The 18,217-nt window shown below is 38.3% G+C and overlaps 1 protein-coding gene across 1 annotated transcript in view; it reads right to left on the reverse strand.

Moving 5' to 3' along the window:
- CYYR1 (cysteine and tyrosine rich 1) overlaps positions 1-17,976 on the reverse strand; it is a 46,716-nt gene extending 28,740 nt beyond the window's left edge. Inside the window, exon 1 of the mRNA XM_072399469.1 lies at positions 17,778-17,976. Within this exon, the coding sequence (XP_072255570.1) occupies positions 17,778-17,841 (64 nt within the window). The 5' untranslated portion in view covers positions 17,842-17,976. The remainder of the gene's footprint in view (positions 1-17,777) is intronic.
- Between the last annotated feature and the right edge of the window lie 241 nt (positions 17,977-18,217).

The following is an 18,217-nucleotide window of genomic DNA, read 5'->3' on the forward strand; positions in this document are numbered from 1 at the left end:
GTCCTTCATAGTAGGATCACCAAGTGTTGTTTTATTGAAAACTGATAAAAACTGCAAATAAAACAACTTTTAAATGGACATTACCAAGTTGCAGAATACACGAGATTACCTTAAACCAGCACATAATGTTAAAAATAACTATCAGTTGGTGAACCTTCAGACTGGTAGAAATGTTCATCTAACTTAACTGGTTACACCACACCAACTTTGAAGAGCATGAATTTCTGTCTGCAAGGTTGGGGTTGAACATGGCCTGGCTATTACACATCCTGTATATTTTTCTCTATTTAGAAATCTCAATGTTCTAGGTTTAAGTAACTAACATATGTGTTTGTTCCACCCTTACGGTTATCAACCAATTGGCCCTATTACCATGATAGTAAGTAAACTGATAGTAAGTAAAGGTGGACAGGAAGGATTTTGCCAGAACTAGTACTATGGTTCTCAGTCTACCAATCAAAAGTCACAATGGAAACATCATGTCTCTATCTATCATTTACAGAGGCTCTTTGGACTTTCAGCAGCACATTGCCCATTTGCTTGGTCAGTGAGGCTGCCCATTACTTTAAATGATCAACAGGGATGCTCACAGGGTAAGCTCTGGCTTGATGGAACCAAATATAACTTTTGAGGTTTAGAAATAACTTCATACATCTTTATCTCTGATTTGCATAGAAACAGCACGTTTATACACTTTACAATAAAATATTTAGTTGGATTATCGAGTTTTGTGATACGTTTACTTTAAAGTTATCAGTGCTCAAAATACCATTGTATTAAGATCCACAATATCAATTCAAGCATGTTCATTTTATTCGTCTGCTGAAACTATTCCGTCTCTTGCTGATTCCACTGACCTCAATTTGCACTTGATTGATAAAAAAAGGAAAGCTTGTCAACGATTTGCATTTCCATTATGCGCAGTGCATTTACACATTAAGAAGGCTAATTAGTTTGCTAAATGCAAAATGAAATGTTCTGTCAAGTGCAAATGACTGACCACAAAACCTCTATTACCATTTGTGGGCTATATCTGAACCTAGACCTTCACTGGATGGATCCGCTACTTGTTCTCCACTCCTTTACTGCTAACGAGATATTGACATGCACACAGGAACGCTGCCTCAAACCCGCCTTGTCGAGCCCTCCATGTTTTCAGTGATAGAAGTATGGCTAAGGGGAGCTACAGTGCTTTTCAGAAACATTCCCAGGCTCCTATTAATTAAAGAGGAAGAATCAAAGAAAGGGGAAGACAACTATTACATTATAATGGCTACTGCCAGTTTTTTTTTTCTTAAGGGAAAAAAAGTTTTGGCTATCGGGATCTTGGGATCCAGTATTATAATGATGTATCTGGATTAGATATCCAGTATAATAGTGTTGTATTTGCTGAGCCTGAAAATGTATTTAATCCCAGGTAATGGATAGGGGTTAGAATATATTGATGCACTTGATTTGTGATGGGATTGTATTAATTCTTAAACCACGTACTCATATCAGATAAGAGCCCAAGATAAATGGCCCTGCTTGTCTTCAGTAAGAATTTACTATGTATACAGTCATCACTCAATGTTATTCATCCATTCACCAGGATGAACCACCTATTTAGGACAATCGCTGTGCATTCCTATAGAGGACAGCACTGTGGAGTACCATTTGTTTGCCCCCCGCCCTTTTCATAGAACAAAATGGCACTGTGTGTAGAGTGCTTATTCATTCATCTGTCACTGAAAACAATTAGGAAAGATTGTTTCCAGCTCTATCTTATGACTGTGGAGGGATTTAATAATTATTATTATTATTATTATTATTAATAAACTGGATTGATATAGTGCCAACATAATATGCTGTGCTGTACATTAAATTGGGGTTGCAAATGACAGACAGATACAGAAAGTGACACAGGAGGAGGAGAGGACCCTGCCTCGAAGAACTTACAATCTAGGAGGTGGGGGAAGTAACACACAATCATTTTGTTTATTGGTCACTAGTCTGCGTAGTGCTTAACATCCTGACATTTACAATGGCCGGTTGTACTGCAATACTGTCCACCATCTGAATAAGGATGGGGGTTAGAAGATGGGAGAAGCTGACAGGGCAGCAAGCAGACTGAATTATTATGGAATTCTTAATACTATGGCAGTTTATCTAAAATTAGATTAAAAACAATGCAATATATGATCTTTCAGTAATATAATTTATTATATATTGCTGGATATATTCTGAAATATATTGCAATATATTGAATCGTATCCCTGTATCATGATATGTATTAAATTGCCAGATTCTTGCCAATACACAGCCCTAGAAATTAAAGCAGAACTAATCTTCAAAAATGAAATTTGACAGCAGGCATGTTCTTTATTTTGGAAGGGACAGGCTATGTATCTTTTACAATAAGATTAACAACATTTGCCTGTTTTCAATTTTCTAACTACATTCATTCTCCCATTCTCAGTTCAGGGTCTTTAGTCATCTCGATTGGCCAGGCCAGAATGGCGTTACTACAAAAAAAAATTTAAGTAGGGAATATAATGTACAAAGCAGAAATGTATTTAATGATTTGTTCCAGCATTATGCTGATTTGCACTGGTGACACGCCAAATACACAATAAATGCCTGAGAGAATTAGAGAGAACCTTTTCTGACCTTGTTGCTCTGTTGTCTGGTTTCTCTGTTAGCCGTCATAATCAACATAATCAACATCAACATAAATTGTCTCTTCCCCTCTTTCAGGGGTGGAATTGGCAGAAACTGGGTAGATGGCTGCATAAAAAGCTATAGGTGGCCCTGATGGCAAATAGTCACAAGATACTAATGTAAAGAAACAATAAATAGAGAAATATATTTTATAGTTTATTGTCTCTTTTGGGAAGACTCACCCCTCATCTTGTACGGGTGACCATTTAACAAAGACAGAAAGTGCTGAGAAATTTTAAGTTTTGGAGTTGTCACCAAAACAAGAGGTGAAGGCAAGTTTTTTTAGTGAAGACACCTTTTCTAGCCTAAATCAGTATTTGAGATTTAAGCTGGACACACTTTGGTCAATGAGCGCATGACCATTGTTAGTGATCAATATCTCCTTAAGACTGATCCTTTACCTGGTTGCAATTGTGTACTTATTGACTGTGTGAGCCAATGTGCAGCCTGTTGTGCTTCCCAACAACACCAGCCATGGAGGCACTATTAGATGTTTAAACTGTGTTTAAACAGTTGTTGTATTCTATTGTGTAGGGCCACCTCCTACTACATAGGCTTGCTCAGACTTCTTTTCCCTTGAAGACTTTAACATGGCATGGCCATGGCCTTGGAGTGAGGGTTGTACAATTACCACCAAGCAGGGCTGCATGCTGGACATGTAGAAATCACCTGGCCCTAATAAACATTCACAGGGTGGGTTGGGGGCATTTGGTAAGGATCCGCCAACAGTCCATTACAATGCTTAGTCAGGAGCTACCGTTGCATCTGCCAGTCTATAAACTATATCAATGCTGCCAGGTCACGGTGAAGCTGCACCAGCTCAAACAAGCTGTAAATTCTATTTGGGAAAAATTCCCAAATGGCACAGGGTAAGCAAAAGTAACTTGGCAAGTATTTTTACCCCTCCCTCGTTCTTGTCTATAGAAACTTTATTATTCTGATTACATTTTCTCACTGAATCTTTATATTTTATGCATTCTATATTTTATATTTGTAATTTTTACATATCACTATGTCCTTGTTAAAACATACTACCTATGTATTGAATGGTTGGGAAGTACATGCAATGTATGGTAATGTTCCCTAGTAGGTGCCGTTTACATAATTGCAATGCATTGCCAGCATTATAATAAATATCATGGGTCCATTTTTGGAGCTGCTGTAAAGCATTGAAAGGTTAGTCGTTAACAATTCATATATAATGAGTTTTTGAAACACTGCCAGCAAAGCAGGTTCTGGAAAAATGCATATCAACAAATCACATGTCAAGGCATCTATGTATGAAACACATAATTCACGGTTGAAACAGAATTCAAAAAGCATTGATTACAGAGACATGTGACTAGGATCCAAATAAAACCTGATGCCACTTCTCTCAGCATTATCGTTTGAACATCATGATCCAGATTTTCCTTTCTAATCCAATCTTTTGCCATCATATCTATTTTCCGTGCATCCCACCTCGGGGGAAATTTACTGACTTCAGGCAACTATGTGACATTTATTATTATAAAGCAAAACGGCAGCTTTAGAAGCATTGTTTACCATGCCCATACTGTGCTTCTATGGCAGTTCTATCAAAGTGTTTTTAAATCTCCCTGTGGATTTTGGACAAATGTTTGCAGGCAGAAGTTATTCTCAGCACATGGCGTTTAAAGATGGGTCTGTATACGGCATTCCTGATTATGAACTTGCTACACTGGAGAATTTATCGTCATATCCAATACCCTGTTTAAAACCTCATTACCTGCACAGCTTTTTATGGTCTTTTTAGGAGATATACACTCTTGCCCTTACTAAGAAAGCAGTGAAAATCAAGCTGAATTGAAAATGAAGTAATAGAAATGTTGAGTGTATAGAACGTGAAATATAGGACCAGAGGAGAAGGTATGCTTCTGAGTACAATAAAACGTGGGTGCGGGAAGGCTGAGGACCTCATTTAACAAAGCGACTGGTAAAAGACCTGTCTGTTCTGGCAAGCAATGGCATGATCCAGACTTGCACTGGAAAATGACGTCATAAATAAATGAACTGGTGTGTAAAAAATGGCTAAAGCGGATGAGCTCTTGAGAGACAATGGAAATGGTCTTTAAAATAATAATCTGGTATATTTATACTTATTATATTTATATGGGTCTGAATCTGTTATCTGTTTCCTCCTCTATATATTTTTTATCCAGTGTACAAATACTATGGGAGTGTAACAATTTCTCATAAATTGTGCTTATGCTAACATTAGGCATCCTTTCACCCAATCCATGTTCACTCAAAACCCAAGACACTATAGGCCTGACTTATTAAAATCCTCCAAGGATGGAGAAGATACATTTTCATTGTGAACCTGGTTGATACAGCAAATCTAGAATGGATTTCTTAAATGGCATTAGCTATTTGTTAGCAAATGTTTTCATTCCTGGACAAGACCTATTCTAGGTATGCTCGATCACCCAGGTTCACTGATGAAAGTGTATTTTCTCCAGCCCTGGAGAGCTTTATTATATCAGGCCCTTTGTGCCCACTGTCTCCTTACAAAGCAGTGTTTGTGGCCTCATGATAGGTATTGCTGGTAATTGACCTTTAGGGAAAACAATGGGCATTGCCCAGCACAGGGTTGGAGGGTGAAATATAGCTTTTAGTTACATTTACCTGCATATTCTTTTCTCCGCATTTTTTCAGAAGCCCATGGAGAAAGTTTTCCTCTCCTGCATCTGGATTGCTTAGTTATTTATAAAGCCCCCAGGATGATCAATTCATTATGGGAGGTTGACTAGGTGGCTAGTATTCTTGATTTGCAGAACTAAAATTCCTCAAGGGCTGGCTTTATGAAGTTTGGGTACAAAATGTCTTGACCTTGTTCATAAAGAAACAAAACAAAAAACTTATCTTTGACACCTCTGGGTGGTGGCCAGGAGTTGAAATCCCATGAGAATGCAATCTATACATTACCAAGGGTGAGATCTTGTGGGATTTTGAGCTCCCAACTGGCTGACCGGTGCTATTACCTATTACCTACATACCCATCAGGCCAAGGTAAGTTGTTTATTTATTTACACTTTTGGAGGGCTGAACATAATTTGTAAATTTGTAAAAGAGAGGGGTTGGGCTAGGGGTAGTGGAAGTGGCTGCAAAAAAAATTGGACTTTCTGGCGGAAGGTTTACTTTGAGGATGAAAGACAAGGCTAAAGTTACGTATACACTTCCAATGGATCTCGCCTGATAATCAGCGCAGGTCTGATATTGGATGAGAATCTGAAGTGTCTACAGCGCGCATCGTTTATTGCCTGAACGACCGTCCTGGCGGATCCACGGTGAACGACGAACGATCGTAATGCAAGAAAAGGGGGAGAGAGCACAGCGGGGTGCCGCTCCATCGTTCTCCCCCTCCCCTCTGCATAGAGCAGAACAGTGCTGTATGTACATCACTCGTTGCATCATCCATCATGCAGTGCATAGTTGTTCGAAAACATTGTGAAAGATCCTTTCCAACGACTATAATTGGAAGTGTGAACGCAGCTTGAGAGGTGCCTTGAGGTCTGATAACTGCTACCTACCATTGTTCTGATCCTATACTGATAACACACTATCTCTTGTCATATCAGACGACACAGGCCCTTGTTATCCACATTTTTCTCACCTATAGGGCTCTCGTATATGATACTGCTATACCCTTTATGTGCTGGAAGGCAACCAAGATAACATTTCAGTTGACTCCCAGCTAAAGAGTAAATAAAGTTAAAAAAAAATGGACACAAATTATTTTAAATGTAACCCAACTCTTTAGGAATTAGAGCCTAATTGTGTTTTCCTAAAACTTCTTTATATGATGTCACTCCATACAACAAGCTTTTTAGGAGCTTATATAGAGAAATAATTTCCAGAGAGAAATCTATTCTGTATTCTCTGCTTCAAACCTATTACTCTGGCCCCATCAGCTTATTCAGCAATACCTTCCCAGACATCTGCAAATCTAAATAACAAGAACTGTAATATAAAAAACGTTTCAATTGTAAAGTCAATGGTTTTCTCATTGTAACGTTACTTAGCCACCGTGTCACTATTTACTAAAGGAAGTCAGATAATAGAAAACAGTTTAATTACCAATTGGTATAGTTAAACGCCAAATTGCAAATTGAAGTTAATTTACTCTAATGGTGCATTATGTACCAGTTACAACATGTAATGTGACAGTTAAAGGCAATGTATGGTCTATTCAATGTCTTCTAGAATGTATAACTGCACAGAATCATCTATTTTTTGTAGACAGACACTTGAAGAGAAATCAGCTCGATGTTATTCAATTTATCTTAATATTAGGCATTCGTGGTCCAAAACCTTATAAGTGTTTTCAAAAGAAGATTACAAAATATCTGAAATAAAATGTGCTTTTTTTTTCTGTGTGAGAAAGAGATTGGCTTAAAGCAGTATTTCTCAAGCTTAACATAGGGGAACCCCCCTAAAATAATTTGCAGGTCTTCATGAAACATTTCTATAATTAATATATCCACAGCTCACAGTACATTAGTGTGGTGCTCAATGGTAAAATGCCCCTTATATTGCTGGCCATTGGGAAGGCTGGCACCTTTACAGATAGCCAAAAATATGATTACAATTTGTTAAACTGACCCGAGGGTAACAAACTTCTCATTGATTAAGGAACCCCTAGAAACTAGGGATGAGCGAGAATCCCTCCGGCATTCCATCGGAAGTTCCAGGAAATCATTACATGAGGATTTCCAGGGCTGCATTCATTCATGCAGCCCTAGGAATCCTCCTGTGTGCAATCCCCGCGCACTAGTGGTTAATAACATCTGGTGCCCGGGCATCAGAGTGGATTTCCAGGGCTGCATTCATTCATGCAGCCCTGGGAATCCTGTGTGCGATCCCCGGCACTACAGGTTAATTAACCTCTAGTGCCTGGGGATCGCAGTGGATTTCCAGGGCACTAGAGGTTAACTAATCATTAGTGCCCAGGGATCCCAGTAGATTACCAGGGCTGCATTAATTTATGCAGTCTTGGGAATCCTGTGTGCAATCCCCGGGCACTAGAAGTTAACTTACCTCTAGTGCCTGGGCATCACAGTGGATTTCCAGGGCTTCATTCATTCACGCAGCCCTGGGAATCCTGTGTGCGATCCCTGGCACTAGAGGTTAAATGAGGACCAGTCTCCCCATTAAAAACCTTTAGTGCTCTCTGATTGGTTTAGGAAATTTCCTTTCCTCAGCCAATCAGAGAGCACTAGAGGTTTTGAATGTCGTGGCTGCATTCACTGATCAGCACAGCCAACAAATTTTTATTATTTTTTTAATTAAAATTCGATCTCCTTTGGCTAATTTACACCAGCCGTTCATGCTTACATTTTCGGTAAGCGAGAAAAGCCGAATTCACTACGGGATCGAGTTTTAAAAACTCACTCATTCCTACTAGAAACCTCTAGAGGAACCCTGGTTGAGAAACAATGACCTAAATTGTATCCATGTACCAGGTTTGTAGGTGTTACATCCTCCTGACCTGGCCAATCAAGATGATGAAGATCGGAAGGAGGAAAAGAAATAGGATGGAATGGGGACAAGTGAGTGAATTTAAAAATTGTGATCAGGCAGATAAGGTTAATTTATCATTAAAAGTCCCTTCTGCAAAAAGGGAGCTGCCTGCTCACATTTTTTTTTATTTTTAGAATTTAGTTCCACTTTACTCCTACTTTTTTATATACCGGGGGTAAATGTTAAAGGCCACAGAGAAGTTGGGAACAGTGCTAACTGATAAGTCATTCTTTTACACTTATTGAACAGATATAAAAAAGAACACTTCCAATGAGATATCTAACAGACCAAAAGTAAGCAGGTAGGAGAGGTTGATTTTCAGTTTTTTTTAAGAATGTTGTTATCGGTCTGTCATAATCGTTTAATGTATTTTCCTTCTTTGCATAGTTTGTCGTTACATAAATATATACATGGGAGCAGACATATTTAGCGAATTATAATAACTTGCCATAAAACAATGATGTAAAGGCTCCATTATATGTTTAAAGATGAACACTTTCATTGATTATATTTTAGTTTCAATGAGCTTTAAATATTTTAAAATTTATTAACAACTTCAATTCAGATTTTGTTATTATAGAGATTAGATAATGATGTAACGTAAATCCATTGAGAAAATGTGAATTCTAGAAAAAAATGTGCTTTATTATATTACTTTTTTGGGGGTTGCGTATATACAAATAAACATGATTGATAGGACTGTATTTTCCTCCTGGTTATGGGCACCTTATTCATATTAGCTTGTCATGGCCATTCATGTCAGGACTGTATGCAGACAACAAGCAGACATCAACAGACAGCCCTAGCTGATAAATTTTCCAAAAAAATTCCATTCATCAGTTTGTATTAATGTAGGTAATGGACCTTTCATTCTGCTGCCTGATTAATTTGTTGACTTTTGAAACTATTTGGGTATTTGTTTTCTTTTATTAGTACATTGTGCACATCATTACCAGTTCATATGACTACTGCCTAAGCCCGAGCATTGATCACATGACCTCTACAAATTTAAAAGATCCAAATTAAAGCTTTTCTCTGATTGGATAGATCTTCCCTGAAGGTTACCCCCTAAATCTATTCTACAAAGATAATGGGACCAATAGTTAGGAATAAGTTATGTGACCTAGCACTGGATGGGCACCAAATCTGTAATTTGATTTTTTTTTTTTTTTTTTTTACACAGTGTAATGTTACATAGGCCCTCTTCAAACAGCATATTATTGTGTTCTGTAAAGGCCTTCTTTGCATTACATATCATTAATATGAGCTTTTCCCACAAAATCCACTACTGGAGTCTAACCTTGACCTTTTAATGTCCTGAGTGGCCCATGGCACACGGTTATGTTGTGTCATTTGGCTGCTAGATATCAGCGTGGAAAACTACTGATCTCTAATTCTTTTCAACTGCTTGGAGTTCAGCTTTCAACAATTAAACTGTAAGACTCTTAATTTGGAAATAATTAAAGGAATTAGGTGTAGGCTCACATCAAAGTGCAGGAACTGAGGCTTCACTTACACAGGAAGTGATCTTTGACCTTGTAATCCATTGCCCTACGGCTGTGACCGTGAGTAATGCCTTTCCTGGCTACTTTCTGCACTGGAGGTCTGAAAGCAATCAAATAGCTGGAGATGGCCGGAATTGTATTTATATCACCATTAGCAGACTTCACTGATCTCAAATGTTACCAAAGTTGGTAACTTCAAAGTCTTTTTTTTTAGATAAGAAACTGTATTGTAACCAGAGCCTTGAAAGTTATTAATTGCTAACCAAAAAGTTCTTATCTGTATACTTGTTCAAAATTAATGAAGTAAGAAGGTCAGCATAATAGCCAGGCACAGGGTTGGACATAGGGAAGCGGAAAGTGTGCCACTGCACAAGGGCCCCGAACCCTCCTCAGCCACCAAGGGACACCACAGAGGCCCCAAGTCAGTTCGGAGGGTATGTCCTGGGCCATTTCTGCACAGAGACCCTCTATTAGCTACTCATGCCATTGGCCAGGCAAATAGTATTACAGAAGGAGAGATCAACAGTGACAGCCTCTATATTCTATTTGGCAAGTTTCCTTTAGATATATTTATGGTGGTCGTAAAATTTGAGATGGCTTTAGATAAAATTGGGCTCTGGGCAACTATGAAGTGAGGGGCAAACGCACAGCATTCCAGCTGCCTGCAGTCCATCCATTCTCTCGTATGGGGATCTGGAGAAGGAGGGGGACAAGGGCAGTTGCCTAATTTGCCCAACCCTGAATAAACCCGCACTACCATTCTTTCTTCTGATCTACACCTATTAGGAATGTAGCGTCTATATTTATTGTTGGTAAATTCTGTAGGCCTATGAGAAACCACTTTTTCAGAAAGTTTCAATAATAAATTAAAAAAATATATTTTTCATTTTTAAAAATTAAAAAATTTTTTCCCAAATGACTTTTGATTTTTTGAATTAGATTTTCCACCCATCACTCAACACTGCACCCATTCAGCAAAGTCTCAAAGCAAAGAGATCTGATTGGTTACTAAGAATAACTTGCATTTTCCATATATCAGTAACAAGATTATCGGGAAATCTAAGATTTGATCAAATTAAATGCAAAACGTTTTTGGTGGTAAGAAAAGTACATTGGTTGTCAGTTGCCTAACTTCTGGAGTCAGAACCTAATTTAGGGTTCATCACTCCAAAGCCATTGGATTGGTATCACAGCCATGCAATTTGTACATTCAGAAGGTGACAACAACTGTAGCTTTCATGTTTCTTTATGTACAGATTTCGCCTAAAGGCGGCTTATGTACACAAGGTCAATGCTGAAGTACGGACTGCTTTGCCGCTTGGATAATTTATTAAATAGCTGTAGATAATTCTGCAATGTTCTTTACATTTGTACAGCTGCTGAACATCAACAGTTTCCAGGGATACTATTCTAACACTATTCTGCTCTGTGTTCGTGGATCTCCATGTGTATGACTATTTTATCTTTTTATATCCTGTCTAGAATGAACAGGAAGAACAAAATGTGCCAGACTTGGGTTTCTTAAGTTACAGAAATCTTTTATCCTCTCATTCCGGCTCATTTACACTTCTTTACATTTCTCAAAGTTAGCTTGGGTTGCATCCTCTTACCCAATCCTAGAACTAACCCAGCTAGTCCTGGTGGCAAGTGCTTACCCAACCCTAGTTTCCCCTATGTCCAGCCCTAACTCCCTAGGAAAGCTAGGGTTGGACATGGGCACTTAGGGTTGGGTAATTACTTGCAGCCAGTGCTATCTGGGGTTAATGCACATGGACAACCACACAGTGACATACTGCATGCCTTCAGTGCAGGCTAATGATAGCGCAGCAGATGCAAGCATGTGTTATTGCAAAAAAAAAACATATTTATTCCTATTTCTCATTTTGTGCTGCAGCTTAGCAAGTTGTAAGTAAAAAACATGCTGTACATTGTTGTGCATTTTAAAAATTTGAACCATGTAAAACCCCAAACTTATACTAGCTGAAAAAAAGGCTGAAATACATGCAGAATTTTGTTGTTAGCTATGTGTATTTTCTTTATATATCTGCAGTTATTCAGCATGAAACAACTTCTATATAGTAATTTCCTGTAATACAGACCAGTCACTATTGTTCTCTCTCCTTGTGCAGGGTGGCTGGTCTTGTATCCGCCCCCTCTGTAGCTTTCTGCAGGCAGCCTGTAGTGGGCAGGACTGTTTAATCCCTCCCACAGCTCTGTTCCCTGCACAAGCTACATGCAGCACAATGATGTCATACAAAAGGATCTACATTTTTAGTTTAAATAAAAGCTTTTGTAGGCAACCATAAATATATTGGCTATAAAAATACACGTGCATGCTTGCAGTAATGCAAATGTAAAATGTGTGCCATTTCTTGTGTATAGAAATAAATACCCCTTGGGCAATTTTGGATTTTGATATTAATGTTGGCCCAATCCTTACACATTTATTATATTGGAACAAAACCCCCAGAACAGTCTGACAGAATGATAGACTGCAGTGTAGCATAAAATGATTTGAAGCTCATTAAATATGTGTTTCCCTAAATAATTCCGAAGCCTGATTTATTGCTTGGATATTTTCCCAAAAAAAGGTTTAGTATATGGAACATTTAAAGGCATACAGCACTCAATATTTTTTATTTAGGTTGTGGTTGCTATTAACATGGGATTGGTACATTCCTTGATGGGAATCAATTTTTGTTATTGAAACACATGGACCTAGAAGATACCCACGAGGGAATTTATGAGGGAATATCTGATTCCCTGTTTTATAAATAAAGCTCCAGATGTAAGATATCTGTACCAGAATGGCTAGTTTGGCCGCAAATATTACAAAGCTAAATGAGGGCAGTCTACTCACTTTTTAGAAAATAATAATTTCCAAAACAAGCTAAAGTTTTGATAGCTGACATCTGCTGCAATTAAATCACATGATTGTGTTTGTGACGTCAGATAATGGCAGGAGAAAGATGGGATTTTGTGCTCTTCCTACTTTGATGCAAGGTACAGTAAAGACTCAGAAACGGGTGTGTCACATGGATTTAGGGGGGTATTTGGGGCCGTTTTTGGGGCCTAGGTATTATTGGGGCAATTATTTGGGTCCTTGGTATTATTGGGGCATTACTTGAGGTCTTGGTATTATTAATAAAGTTCTGCAGTGTATTGATAGATTGAATAGGTAAAAGTATTGTTTGTGGGAAAATAGGGACCCTGGCTGAACCACAACTTTAAATGTACAACTTAAATTCAGATAATACCTTGCCATGAAAGTCCTCGTTCTGGAACTTCCTCCCATAGAGCGATAATGAATTGTTCTTGTTTTAGTATATCAAATGGATCCCCAAGGATACAATTTGAATGTATAAGCTATGTCCCTAAATAGTAATCAAGGAAGGAAAGTAGTTGAGAGGGTTTGGGACTTTTAAAGGCATTATCATCTCAAAGACATGTAAATATTAACAAATTAAAATAGTTAAAGTATATATACAGTTATCACCCCTATAGAAGTTTCTCCTTAGACTATTTTCACTATGGGAAGATCATTTTTATTTGACGCGTTTCGCAAGTTTAGGCTGCTTCCTCGGGAATGGATATGGGGTTACTAAATTTATTGTACCCAATAAATAATGGTTGCTATACTGCACGCAGATATCAAAGAGTACAGTATTGGCTCATATGGCGGGGGGGTCTCCAATATCACTCAGTAGTTTAAGGTTCTGGAAAACTTTGGGTGGAGAGATTACCAGCACACCAGCTGAAGAGTAAATACCTGCTGGCCAAGGGATACCCAATCTCATTAGTATTGGTAATTACTAGCTCATAGGAGCTGTGAGCACTGTTCTTGTTTCCCAAATTTAGGCTTGCATTGTTATTACACTGGCTTCCCATGCACTCAAAGTGACTATTAAAACACATTACACAACCATGGTCTGCTGGTGGCACCATTAGGAAACTTTCCCTGAGAAATACCAGACAGCCATTATCGGATTGCATATAGACAGGAAGTGGCTGCATGGAGGTTGCATAAAATCAGCAACACTTGGATGCAAGAAAGGATGATAAAAGGAAAAAGCCTTTATCATCTACAATATATGATGCACAGCGCAATACAAAATGAAATATTCAGTTGATAAGATATTGATAATAAATTAAACTAATGTATGTGGGAGGTCAGAATTTTGGTAAAATGTCCCATGGTATGTAGTTGCATCCCTGTTCAGGATTATTCTGTATAATCCGTTTGTTGTAACAGCCGAGTGTTACAAAGTCATTGAACACATGGAAGGAATGTCAGCAAACAAGGTGTGGAGTGTGAAAGGTTTGGGATGACAGTGCTGGAGCAGTTGGCCTATATTGCTGCTTTCCAGTGTTTATCAGAGTGCTCACACGAGAACCTGACCTGTCTGTACAGAATCTCTGACTACACCTTGCCTTGCTTGTTGTTACAGCTGTCCACTGACAAACACAGCATTTGTGCCATATATAATATAAGGAAATCCAAAGGAACATCACAATGGGGCTATGTATGGGTGGCCACACACAGAACTATGGCTGACGAGACATCTGCTGGGCTTCTTCTTGATCACTAGGTCAAAGTGGTAGACATGCAATAAAAGGTTTTATACTTTGTGTTCGATAAAATGCAACAAATGTTATGTTTGCAGAGATTTGCCAACACATTGAACAATCTCTTTGCTCAAAAAGGCTAAGTTAAGACAGATGGTTGACATCCTTGAGGTTAAATGCTCATTTATAACCACTGTGAACCGAATTCAGGAGCAGTGAGGAGGTATTGACATGCATCCATGAGCGTTTACTGAAACAATCTAGTAAGTGCTTGTGGGTCTCTTTTATCACAAAAGATCGCAGGCCATCTGATGCTATTCAAAAATCTTTCAACAGCTTTGCAACTGCTAGCTAATGTGGTTGGAAAGCATTATACTCAAGTCTTTGGAAGTGATTCAATGGCAGATTGACGTGAGATTGCACTTTGGAGCTTTTGAAAAACCCCAAGCCAACTGCACCTCCTCCAAACACCTGAGAAAAAGGGTTTTGAAAGGCTATCATTTGTTTCAATGATGTTCAGGGACTTCAATGGTTCAGTATTGGTTCCATAGTGGTAAATCACAATTGTATCTTCCTCGAATGACCCCCCCCTTTGAACATGGCCTAATGAGCAAAGAAGGTCCATTGCTAAAATTCTAAATGGTCAAGCAATCCCCAAAATGTTTCCCTTGCTTGCATCAAGCTGTTTGTGTGCATTGTATGACATTTTTAACAACCTACCTTTTGAATACTGACCACTCTAGCAAAAATGATGCTAATTGTGCTACTCTTCTTATCATATCTGAAATGTTAAGTCATCTTAGCATAAAAGTACACCATTCCTGCAAAGCTCCTTACTGTGATGTTGATTTTTTTTTGTGTAAAAGAACTACCTACAGGCAAATATCCCTGGGAAATATGTTACCTCCTGGCTGAAGCAAATTTAGGACACTATCTCAGCTTAAGCAAAGTGATCGAACTGAAGCTGGACTGATTTTTAAACTTATATAAACAAAATGGAATAATTTATAATATTACAACTGAATTTAGATCTGCTAAATTAAATTAAATTAGTTTCACCCGGTTTTCCTGCAAATAACAAACTTCCTGTCCCTGTTTGCTCACACACTGTTCTATTGACGGAGCCCAATGGTCACACTAGGTTTAATTTCCCCCAATTTGGACTACCACTATACATCTCTATTACACAGAGAGTGGCTGAAGTTCTATTTAACAGTAATTAGCTTGGAAGACAGATACAATTGTTTGTACTTTCATTTCACAGAAAGTTCACAGAAAGTTATATGGAACTATTTATAAAATAGAGAAAAAAAATAAATCCAATTTTCTGCAGGATATCCACTGGTGAAAGATGGAAATCACCATAATAATGTTCACCAAACTGTGCTCACTACTTTGAAAGTGTACATAACCATAAGTCACAGTGGAGATCAGTAGTCTTTTAAAGAGATTGCAACTTTCCACAAGTAGAAATCCGTGGCTGAAATGAAACACTATGGATGCTGAATGCCACTTTTTAAAAAAAATTACTCTAACTCCTCTGTCTGATTGGCATTTCTTTAAAAATAAGCCCCAAAGATGCCGCCTTTCCTGGAACAATCAGCAGCTATATTCTGTACTTCCAAGTTATTAGCCTAAAAATTGCAACCTAATGTTAGCTAATTCAAGCAAAGTAATATAGGCACTATATTTTAAATCTAGTAAACTGCAAAATGTTAATTTTTTTTCAAGATTAAATACTCTTAAATACTATGGTAAAATATACAATGAAAAATTATACAGTATATTGTATGATTTTATTAAATGAGTATTCATTTTTTTTCAAACCAGTAAAGTTACTGAAAGGTCCACATTTAACCCAACCATTATAACAACAGCTAACCAAGAAATGCAACCCAGTCTAACCTGATCTTAACTTAACCCTAAGCCAAATGCTGGCCACACACACAGCATCTAATTGCATAAACAATCAGACAGATGAATACAACCCATCACTAGGAGTTTCTATCTACACTGAAATAATCTGAAGTGTTGGTGAATGGTTACCATCATGCAAGCAGCTGCTATTTTGGGTGAATTTGATCTGGAGGGCTGTTAGTTGCTAATTTATTCTGGAGCAAAAAAGGTGGAATGAGCAGGGGCCCCAGTGATTTCTGAAGTTCAGGTCCACTTTATGGACAACATTAGGGTTGTCAGTTCTTGTCTATTGTAAAATAAAGTAAGCTCAGTTACATTGACAGTGATCTGACATCCAGAAGTTAGCTTCTGACCATGGCACTAGGCTGACCACACATGAACAGACACATTGCAAATGTAAACCAGAGGCCTGCTCTGTATGTAACAGCTACATTTTAAACCCAACATAAATTTGTTTTAGTACTTCCTTGACACATGTGCACTGGAAACATGGTTTCCTCTTCTATGAAGCAAAGGAAATAATTACAACTCGGTTACAGAGGATTTTTAATTAACAAAAGAAATGCTACATTTTGTAGGTTACTTGCAATATTTGTATTGTGTATAGGCAACATCGTTGGGTCTATGGGGTGGTGGAGATGATTTGGACAGGGTTTACCCATCACCACCATCTCCACCACCACCACTGATCATGTGTCTATAGATGTTTCCTATGCACAAAACCTGCCGCCAATGTCATTACGTGTCTTCATAGGTATATTCAAGCATGGGTGGGAAAACCTAAAAATTGGGCTATGTCTCCCATTGATCAGATTGTGACTCTGAATGTTGACTGTAGTCTATGGCTTCCCTTTGGCTGGTCAATTGCAAAATGCCCATTCACAAAATTTCAGCATGTTGCTATCTACAGATGTGGCTACTATAAAATTATTATTAATATGTCTTTTTATAGCACCAACATATTACGCAGTACTTTACAGAGTCCATAGTCATGTCAAAACCCAAACATAGACATAGTCTAATATCCCTAATGGACTAAGGCCAATTTTAAGGAAACTTAACAACCAGTATGGTTTGAGGATGTGGGAGGAAACACGGGAAGAACATACAAACTTTTACAAAGATACAACTCAAGAACAAACACATATTACATGCGACACTCCTATGGAAAATGAATGAATACAATCCATAAGTTTTTTAGTTACATTGTAAACCCACCACAAGTTTTCTCAAGTACCTCCAGGACTCATGTCCACTGAATACATTGTTTCCTTTTCTTTGAACAGGAAAGAAAGGTTTTGAGCTGGCCGCCCCCTTGGAATTGGTCACCACTTCCTCTACACTATCTGCAGCCACACTTATTGTGGTTAAAAATGTTATATACAGATAAATAAAATACATCAAAGTATTTCAGATGCCCCAATGGTGAACTATGGTCCATATCCTTCTACAAAGTAGGTTTCGCATATGTTGGTCCTTTTTTTGGTTTAAATAAAATTCCTAGATGACTGGGACAGGGCTGATGTGGTGTAATTGTTAGGTACTGACCTGTGCTAAGCGCTGAGAGCACTAGAGATATCCTCCAAAGGCTTGAGCTGCTGCTTGTGTCCATCCAAACTTTGGGGGTAATCTAAGCTGTGAGTGTCCCGGGGATAGGAGTACAGCCTGTAGGTCCAAATTCATGGAATTCACAGTTTATGGAAGTGTGATGTGTGCTCTTGTCATCAGCAGCTCCTCTCTGCACAATGCTGTGACTCCTTTGTGCCCCCCCACAGATCCTCTTTGTGTGTGTGTGAGAATTCCCTACTCCTTCCTCTTGTTTTCCAATAGGTCTTCCTGATGCCTCCATTCTCAGATTTCACATTTCAGCTTAGTGGGTGGCACTGAACATTTTTTTTTACGGACTGCAGCTCTGTGTGTGTGATATGAGCCTGATTTATCTATTGTGTAAATTTCTTTATTCCTAGACAGTGCTTTAAAAGTATTAC

The sequence above is a fragment of the Pyxicephalus adspersus genome, chromosome 1, assembly GCF_032062135.1.
Source record: "Pyxicephalus adspersus chromosome 1, UCB_Pads_2.0, whole genome shotgun sequence".
Lineage (NCBI taxonomy): Eukaryota > Metazoa > Chordata > Amphibia > Anura > Pyxicephalidae > Pyxicephalus > Pyxicephalus adspersus.